General features: G+C 53.7%; 2 protein-coding genes across 2 annotated transcripts in view; both read right to left on the minus strand.

The window, feature by feature from the left end:
• Positions 1 to 2064, minus strand: part of FN3K (fructosamine 3 kinase) — a 22490-nt gene extending 20426 nt beyond the window's left edge. Inside the window, exons 1-2 of the mRNA XM_003786029.3 lie at positions 1922 to 2064; positions 441 to 592 (exon numbers count right to left, since the gene is read on the minus strand). Coding sequence (XP_003786077.1) covers positions 441 to 592; positions 1922 to 2062 — 293 coding nt within the window. The 5' untranslated portion in view covers positions 2063 to 2064. The remainder of the gene's footprint in view (positions 1 to 440; positions 593 to 1921) is intronic.
• Positions 2065 to 5801: 3737 nt separating this feature from the next.
• FN3KRP (fructosamine 3 kinase related protein) overlaps positions 5802 to 9662 on the minus strand; it is a 10164-nt gene continuing 6303 nt past the window's right edge. The window contains exons 4-6 of the mRNA XM_003786032.3: positions 8549 to 8631; positions 7180 to 7302; positions 5802 to 6956 (exon numbers count right to left, since the gene is read on the minus strand). Coding sequence (XP_003786080.1) covers positions 6618 to 6956; positions 7180 to 7302; positions 8549 to 8631 — 545 coding nt within the window. The 3' untranslated portion in view covers positions 5802 to 6617. The remainder of the gene's footprint in view (positions 6957 to 7179; positions 7303 to 8548; positions 8632 to 9662) is intronic.

Here is a 9662-nt window from a genome sequence, read left to right on the forward strand (position 1 = left end):
TCATTGTTGTTTGGCGGCCCGGGCTGGGGATTCGAACCTGCCACCTTAGGTGTATGTGGCTGGCACCTTAGCTGCTTGAGCCACAGGTGCCGAGCCACTACGAAAGTTTTGAGACAGGCTGTGTTACAGTCCATTATTTCACTTCCAGGAAAACACCATTGACAGCTTCCTGATTTCACCTGTGCAAGTTTCAACCTGGGAGCTTATCCATGTTGCTGGGAGGGCTTCATTGTTTCCCTCTAGGTGGCTTTTACATTTCTTGATTTGGGGTATTTCAAAATTCTCATAATGACCCACCTATGTGCGTGTCCCTGTGTGTTTGTGGGTGTCACCTATGTGTGTCTCCCATGTGTCCCTGTATGTGTGGGTTTCCCCATGCGTGTGTCCCTGTGTGTTTGTGGGTGTGCCCTGAGTACGTGTGTGTCTCCACACACACTCACCTGCTCAAGCTCTTCATCTTCAAATGTTCCATCACAAAGGCGGCTCCGCCGCCCGGTAGGTCAATCACCTTCAGTGGCCGCGGTGCTCGCACCAGTCCTGTGCCGCGCAGGGCCTCCAGGCTGGCCGCCTCCCCCTCGAACATCTGCCGGGCCTGTGCAGGGGACACGGCTGTGAGCCTCGTGAGTCCCCCAGCTCGGCCCCTGCAGGACTTGGAGCCAGACAGAAACCATCTTGAGGGACCCAGGAAGACCTGGAGCCACTGACACCAGCTAGGAGGCAGGCATCCGGCCAGGTGGGGTGCAGATGGCCTCTCCGGACACAAAGCTGCGAGGATGAGGCTGAGCCTAGGGCCCGAGCTCCGCTGTTCTTGGGGAGGAAGCAACTGCTTTTGGGCCCGGGAGGCAGCAGGGCGGGCGGGCTGGCTTTCCCACCTTGCCGGCCCTCTCTGCCAGGGCATCAGCAGCATCTGGAGACCAGAGAGCTGGGAAGGATCCCCACACTTAGAGCCCCCAGGGGGACCCAGGCGCCCTCCTGTTTCTAAAACATTATCACACGTATCCCAACTTCAAATAAGGTGGACTCCCACCCACATACAGCAAGCTCCCGCGACAGCACTGGTTTATTAGGGTGAGTTGGGAGCCCCTGCCTTCAAGAACGCGTGCGGCTGTAGACTCCTCTACTCCAACGCACCTGCCGCCGCGCACGCGCCTCAACTCAAAACTCCTCCAGCCGGCATCAAACCCCAGAACGTGCAGAGTAGAAAATACCCGGCCTCGGCTCGGCGCCTATAGCTCAACCGGCTAAGGCGCCAGCCACGTACACCTAAGGTGGCAGGTTCGAACCCCCAGCCCGGACCCGCCAAACAACAATGACAGCTGCAGCCAAAAATTAGCCGGGCGTTGTGGCGGGCGCCTGTGGTCCCAGCTACTTGGGAGGCGGAGGCAGGAGACTCGCTTGAGCCCAGGAGTTGGAGGTTGCTGTGAGCTGTGATGCTACGGCACTCTGCCCAGGGGGACAGCTTGAGGCTCTGTCTCAAAAAAAAAAAAAAGAAAAAAAAGAAAATACCCGGCCTCAGACCCTTCCTCCGTGCCAGAGTCCTGCTGCGCCCGCGGTGAGGTGAAGCCTCCGCCCCAGCGGCCTCCAAGGCCAGCGCGAAGCCTGAGCTGCGCCGGGACCCAAAACTCCGAGGGGCCTCGGGCCGCTTCCCACTGCCGAGGAGGACACTGGCCCAGAGTGGAGCACGGGACCCCACGCCTCACCTCCCCCAGAGCTGACGGTTAGAAAAAAAAACACCCCAAATCTGGTGCATGGATGCAAAGCGGTGAAAAGTGGTGGCGCCGCAGAGACAAAACCTTGGGTCCCCACAGAAGGCTGGAGCCGAGCTGACCCTGCAGGCGACAGAGCCGGCGGTCGGGGACTCAGGGCCAGCGCGGGGACCCCCCACACACACACACGCAGCCTCTGCCCGCCGGGGCCGCACCTGCGTCCTGCGATTGACCTTGACGAACACCGGGCCCGCGTCGGTGTCGTAGGCCCGGCCTTCGCTGATGTAGCCACCGCCTGGGCTGCCAAAGGCCCGCAGGGTCTTGGTGCGCAGCTCCGCACGCAGCAGCTGCTCCATGGGGCCCCCAGGCCCGCAGCCACTCGCAGCGAGTGTTCAGAGCGTCCTGCGCTAGGCCTCCCGGCCCGCGCTCGCCCCGCCCCCCAGCCACACCACACCTCGCGCGAACCCCCACCCCCAATGCGTTCCCCTGCGTGCCGCCCCCTAACACATCCCCCCGCCACACCCCCAACTCCCCGCGTCCCCCCCGCCCCGCCCGGCGCTCCTCTTCGGCTCCTGCGTTCTGCCAGTAGCTCCCCGACTTCCCGCGATCCGTGGGGGGCCTGGAGGAAGGGGGCAAACTCCCACCCCGCAGGACCCAGCAGGCCAGGCTCCAAGCCACAGGGCTCAGGCAGGCTGGGTCCCACACTGTCTGCACAGGGATGGGCCTCTCTGTGCCTCGCCCTGGCGGGGCCCGGGGGACCAGGTGACCTGAGAGATAGCGGCTGCTGCCACCAGGAGTGGGGTCCGCGATTAGAGACACACACGCCCACGTGTGCGCAGGGGAGGTGGACACAGAGCCCAGACTGCCTGTACTGCACCTCCCTTCACTCTTCCTCACTGATCCTTAGGACCCTGCCCAGCTCTGCCTCTGTTTATTTAGTCCAAAGTGAGTTTCCTTTACCAAGTAAGAGCCTAGGAAGAGAGATTTGGAGCTAATAATGCCATTTATTGGAGCTTTTACCATGCTGGGGCATAAGTGAAAAGTCAGCTAAGCCTGGCGGCCATCCTGTGGAAGGGCCCATTCCTAGCTCCCCCCTTCCAGATAAGGAAACTGAGGCACAGAATGATTAACTTGCCCTGAGTCCCAGTGCTGGAAAGTGGCAGGGGGCCTGAAAGTGTGTGTGACCTCAGAACCCATAAGCCTCCAAAAGCAGCCACTGGCAACAGAGCCACTGCCCACCCAGAACGCCCACCCCACACCACACTGCTGCCCATGCTTTGCCTCTGGCTGCCCAGCTGCTAGCCCTGCAGCTCTTTTCCTTCATAAGATAATCCCCTTAGGTTGGAGATGCCTAAGTGGTGAGCAGTCTCTGAGAAGACAGAGCCAAAGGCACTTTGGCCAGACTTCTGTGAGTTTTAACCAAGCTGGTTTTCTGGAAGGGCCAAAGGCTCTGGGAGCTGGCTGTTCCACGGCCTACTGGATGGCTCTAACCCTGAAATGACTGGAGCCAGGGCTCAGTGTCACTGTCAGGCAGGTCACGAACCCTGTGGCCTCAAGGTGTGGCCTGAGCATCCCTGAACACAGGGAAGCAGAGGCTTCCAGGGGAACTGGCAGAAGAAACAGCCCTTTCTGATCTGGCTTCAGAAGCCATTGAGCATCACCTCTACCTTCTCTAGTTGGTTCCTGGAGGTCAGTGGAGGACAGGGTGTTGGCCCCACCTCTGGACAGACTGAGGCAGAGCACTACCGAGCAGCAGGTGGTAGGGGGCCCACCATCCCCAGCTAGCCCTTAGCCGGAAGCCCATCCTGCCATCTGTTCTCTTTTTGGAGGCTTTTTGGGTCTTCTTTGTGTCACCAGGGTTTGAAAATTGCCCAGGGAGGTATATGGGGTGAGTCTACTGTCATCCTCTGGATAGGCCTGGTAGATCATTTTAGGATGGAAACCTGGTCCTCCAAGCCTGGGATACTGGCTGGGGTTCTTCTTTTTTTTTTTTTTTTTCTTGAGACAGAGCCTCAAGCTGTCGCCCTGGGTAGAGTGCTGTGGCATCACAGCTCATGGCAACCTCCAACTCCTGGGCTCAAGCAAGTCTGCCTCCGCCTACCAAGTAGCTGGGACTACAGGTGCCTGTCCCACTCTGTTAACAAGCTGGCCTACCTGGCTTTGGCCAAAGGGGAGCCCAAGAGGGGAAGGAAGGAAAGTGAGAACAGGGCTTTAACCTCTGTGAAGGCCACACCTTGGGGCTGAGTGGGCACTGCCTAGCTGCCAGGGCTTCCCCACAATCTGCCCATCTATTTCCCAAGCCCTCCTTTGAGGAGGCTCCAACTCAAAGGTGCCTGGTCAGCCACTGCCCTGGCTTTCATCACCTGAAACGTCCTGACACAGAATGATATCCAGGGCCCATCATGGGGTGTAGTCAGCTGTGCCTGTGACTAGCACAGCCCAGAGAGGGTTCTGTCAGGAGAGGGAGCCCAGCCACCCTTCCGCAGCCTGGACCACCACCCCAGGAACGCTGCCTCATGCCCTCCAAGCCAAGCAGGGCCTGTGGGCAACTCTGCTGGGAGTCTAAAGATCCTTTGCCTGGCCAGCAACTCTTGGTTCCTGATGCTGCCCAGGCATTTGCCTGCTCTGTGGGCTTCTAAGCAAGGTGATTCCTGTGAAATGCAGGAATATGAAATGGCTAAGTCTCCTCTAAGGCTAAGCAAATACATATTCCATCTACTGTGTCCTGGCCGCTGACCTCTCTGCTCCTACATGACCAGAAGGAGCACCCTGGGCTGTGCTTGTGAAATGGTTTTGGTTGTAGAATAATAGCCTCTGTGGAAGGCCTCAGGTCTGGCAGCACCAAAACCAAAACCTTCCTGGAAACCAAGTTTGTGTTACTTGGTAAAGCCCTATGCGGGATAAACGCACCCTGGTTTGGCCATTTTCCTTGGAAACATTATCAGTTTGCCCAGGATCAAAGTAAAGGAGCTGAAATCCTGGCAAACGGCAGTCTAGGAATCACTGGGTTTGAAATTCCAAAACTGCTCACATCCTTGCTGCCCTGCCACGGCTCAGGCTCTAATAGATCTCTCTCTGCTGCCAAATTCTGCTGAGGGCGCCAGACTTGCAACACGAAAACAGAACGCAACGAGGGAGAAAACAACCTGTCCCCTCATCCCAGTTAAGGGACATCATTAGCTGTCCCACAGGTATTTCACAAACCCTGGGTCAGACCCATCACCCCTGGGCTTCCTCCTCCAAATGTAATTCTACAGTTATTTCCATTCTCCCCTTGTTCTCAGAATCCCAAAGGGTGAGTGAGAGAGCAGCTAACTGCTGCTCTACTCAAGCACTATAAACACTATAGTGCACAGGCTATGCTGGCTCTTATTTTGAAACTGTGTGCTATCCTCTTATTAGAACAAGAAGACAGGAGAAATATTGCTCTTTTAAAAAATAGTTGTGGCAGGAGAGGGGAGGGGGATGGGAGGGATGGGAGGGATCACTTCTGAGGTTTATCTTACAAGGGTACAAGTGAATCTTTCTAAGAGTAGAATGTGAATGTTTTAAAACAATAACTAAGAAAATGACATGAAGGCTATGTTAACCAGTTTGATGGAAGTGTTTCGGATTGTGTGTGAAAACCCCACACTGTACCCCAGAAGTGCATTAATGTACATAGTTACCATTCAATTAAAAAAAATATATAGTTGTGGCTCAAGTGGCTAAGGCGCCAGCCACGTACACCCAAGGTGGCGGGTTCAAATCCAGCCGGGGCCCGCCAAACAACAATGACGGCTGCAACCAAAAAATAGCCAGGCGTTGTGGTGGGTGCCTTTGGTCCCAGCTACTTAGGAGGCTGAGGCAGGAGACTCGCTTGAGCCCAGGAGTTGGAGGTTGCTGTGAGCTGTGATGCCACAGCACTCTACCCAGGGGGATAGCTTGAGGCTCTATCTCAAAAAAAAAAAAAAAGAAAGAAATAGTTGTAACTACTTTTTGTCACAATATATCACTAAGGTTTTCCAGCAAACAACTAAGATAAACACTAAATTACAATGAGAGAAATACAGTTTCATGTATAAATCACTCAAAGTTTATTCAAATTTTTATGCAAAAGGATTTATTAGCATTAGTGCCATTCATGAAATATTTCTCATCACTACAACATAGAAGGAAGGAAAATATTAGCTTATCTTATATGTTGCAAAGGAACGACAACTCAGCAAGTTTTAGAAAACAGCACACAGGATGGGGTAACAGGAGCGGTTCCAGGCTCCTGCATGCACCCAATGACACTACACTGCAGGCCAGCAGCCTGGTTGCACCCAGGATTAGCGCACAGACCTGCACAGCTTGAGGCACAGTCCAGCAGTGATGCAGAAAGAAAAGGGAATGTGCTTGAGTTTGGAACTGGTCATTGTGAGACGCCTTCAGTAGGGTGGTTTCTTGCCTGGACCCAAGTCCTACCCATCAGGCAGCATCAGTGCCCCAGGGCAGCAGTGCTCAACACACTGGCCACTTCCCAGAACACCAGATCCCCTGCCCACACACTGTGAGCTTTCTCATGCTTTCTGCACCTGTGCAGCAGCCACGTGAGTCAGTACCACTCACCTTCACAGGTCTGTCTGTCTGGCCACACCTCTAGTGCTGCTCCATCTAGCTCTGAAGTCTAATAAAGTGTACAACTTTAGAAACACAAAACCTTTCCTCTGAGATGTTACCTGGTTTACAGGGCTTGGAAATAAGCATTTAAGTTGGTCTTAAGCCCCTCTAGCCACGTAAAAAGCACAGAAGAGTTCAGGGTGAGGACCCTGCAGGGACAGCAGGACCACTGCACCCTGGGGGACCTGGTACACCTGGTCTCAGGCCCTAGCACACTCCAGGTAGGCCCCAACCCCTCCCACCCCCCACCCCAGGAGGAAGGCAGCCTCACTTGACAAGATTCCTCATGATACTCAGGGAGGACCCTCTATACCCTGATCCAAAATGGTTCCAGTGGTTCAGGTAGTGAAAGAGCTTATATAGCTGAAGGCGTTTTTCGAATCCTGGTGCCTTGGGTACTTTGCTGTGGTAGGCATTATAAAAAGCACTGCTGAAGCCCCCAAACATGCCGGCTATTGCCAGTTCATACTCAGAGTGGCCATAGAACGAAGCTGGATCAAAAATGACAGGCCCAGAGGAGTCCTCCGCTACGTTTCCTCCCCAAAGGTCTCCATGGAGTAAGGCGGGGACAATCTGCAGACCCTGGAACAGGTCAGGGATCTTCAGCTGCAGGGTGGGAAATGGACCTTAGCAAAGTGACCAAGCATCACAAGGGTGCAGTCTCTCCAAGTCCTGCTCCAGCTGCCTGCACTCTGACACACAGGGCATGAGGATGGGACACTATAACACGTTCAGAACCAGACTCTGAGTTGGCCCGGCCTAGGTGCTTCCCCCATACCAGAGCCGAGTGGGACATGCTATAGGCACTGGGTACACGGGCCCGGCTCACCTGCAGAGCAGACCAAAGCTCCAGGGCCTCCCTGTCCCCTGACTCCTTCTCTACCATGTTCATCTGGGGCTGAATGCGCTGCTGGGCATAGAAGACAACCCAGTCCGTCTGCCAGTCGTTCACCTGCACAGGGGACACCGAAGGGAAGGCAGGGTTGCCTAGAGACTCCAGAACCAAAGGAGGCTCAAATGCCTACAGGGTTTAAGAGTGCAAAAGGGCTGAAGGGACAGAGTGGGAAGGGGCAGTGGTCACAGGAGGCTAAAGAGGCTGAGGGACGTCCAGGCAGCACAGAGCCACTTGGATACCCTAAGACACAAGTACCATCCCCGAAGAACTGGAGGCAGGGGCGTTCCAGAATGGCTCTGTGGGATGCAGAATTAAACATTTCTTTTTTTTTTTTTTGTAGTTTTTTTTTGGCCTGGGCTGGGTTATGAACACACCACCTCCAGTATATGGGGTCAGTGCCCTAGTCCTCTGAGCCACAGGCGCTGCCCCCAACATTTCTTATAATTTGTATTCACACCATTCACAGAGGCCAGGGCTAGTTGGACTTCCTGACCTCACATGCATTGCTGACTAGGAGCAACCCCTCTCCAGAGTGATGATGTGGGATGTCATGTTGGGCCCTGTTCAAAAGGGCCCTGGGAGGGGACATCCCAGCCACAGGTGTGGACTACCCAGGAGGAAAGCCAGACAAACACACAAGAGCAGAGCAAGAAGCGATGTCAGGACACATAGTGTCACAGACACACGCACACACCATGGGGACAGGCAAGAGAAGGGATGCAGCAGGCAGGACCAGAGGGTGACTCATGGCCCCAGGAAGTTTTCTAGACAACTTCCCACAATACTTCAAAATCTGAGTTGTGTAGACTGCCACCATGCCCACCAAAACACCCTGAGGATTTCCCAGATTTACCAGTATCCCCTCCTGAGGACCCCAGCTGACCTTCCTCTGGGCGCAGAACTGCCACCCCATCCAATCCACATCTGCTGGGCATAAAGCAGAATCCCCAGACTGAAATTCCAGGGGAGCTGACCACAGAATCATTACACTGAAAGTTACAGCCCCTTGTCATTATGCTGTCTTTGAGAGTTTAGCATGTTAAAAAAAAAAAAAAAAAAAACTTCTAAAAGTTTTCTAATTTTGCCTACCTTGAAGCCAGCATTCCATTTGCTGGTCCTTCTGTTTCTCCATGCTTCCCTAGCACAGGGGAGGGTAAAGCTCACACCAACTTCTTAAAAGTCACCAGAGAGAAAGGGGTGCAATGACTTAATAAATCTCACAGTAAAGGAAAAGGGTGTCTTTCCTCCACTGTCTGGACAGCTGACCTGACAGCAAAGTAGAAGCAGATGTTGTGCCACTCACCTGGGGCAGGTATCCACAGCACGTCACCACATCAAACCCAAACTGGTCCACAAAGGGCTGGTCTGTCTGTGCACTTCCTTTCCCTTGCAAGAAGAAGGGAAACAAGAAAGACAACTAATGGCTTGGCACCTATAGCACAGACAGTGGTTATGGCGCCAGCCACATACGCTGAGGACAGCAGGTTCGAACCTAGCCCGGGCCAGCTAAACAACTGCAACAAAAAAATAGCCAGGCATTATGGTGGAAGCCTATAGTCCCAGCTACTTGGGAGGCTGAGGCAAGAGAATCACTTAAGCCCAAGAGTTTGAGGTAGCTGTGAGCTATGATGCCATGGCACTCTACCAAAGGCGATATAATGAGATTCTGTCTAAATAAAAAAAAAAAAGAAAGAAAGAAAGACAACTCATTACTCCCCCTACAAAGACATCACGGGCACCCTGACCTGACCTCAGCATGCCTCACCACACTGCTTCCTCACAGGCCCTTCCTAAGTAGGGCTTTGGTCTCTGAGGACCCTCAGAATCCCTGGAGCACAGTGTCTTCCAACAGACACTGTCCTTGTTAGTGTGGTGGTGAGTAAAACAAACAAAAGAGAGGACACCAGGCCAGGCGTAGTAGCTCATGTCTGTAATCCTACTACTCTGGGAGGCAAAGGCGGGTGGACTGCCTGAGCTCACAGGTTCGAGACCAACCTGAGACCCCAGAGCAAGACCCCATCTCTAAAAATAGCTGGGCACCTGTAGTCCCAGCTACTAGGAAAGCTGAGGCAAGAGAATCACTTGAGCCTAAAAGTTTGAGGTTGCTATGAGCTGTGACACCATAGCACTGTACTGAGGGTGACAAAGTGAGGTTCTGTGTCAAAAAAAAGAAAGAAAAAAGAGGCCAGATGCAGTGGCTTATGCCTGTAATTCTTGCACTCTTGGAGGCTGAAGCAGGTGGATTGCTTGAGCTCATGAGTTCAAGACCAGATTGAGCAAAAAATGAAACCCCTTATCTACTAAAAATAGAAAAATTGAGGCAAGAGGATTGCTTGAGCCCAAGAGTTAGAGGTTGCTGTGAGTTATGACGACACAGCACTCTACCCAGAGCAACAGCTTGAGACTCTGTCTCAAAA

This window comes from Otolemur garnettii, unplaced genomic scaffold (assembly GCF_000181295.1).
Source record: "Otolemur garnettii isolate 467f Iridium unplaced genomic scaffold, OtoGar3 scaffold00018, whole genome shotgun sequence".
In the NCBI taxonomy this organism is placed as follows: Eukaryota; Metazoa; Chordata; class Mammalia; order Primates; family Galagidae; genus Otolemur; species Otolemur garnettii.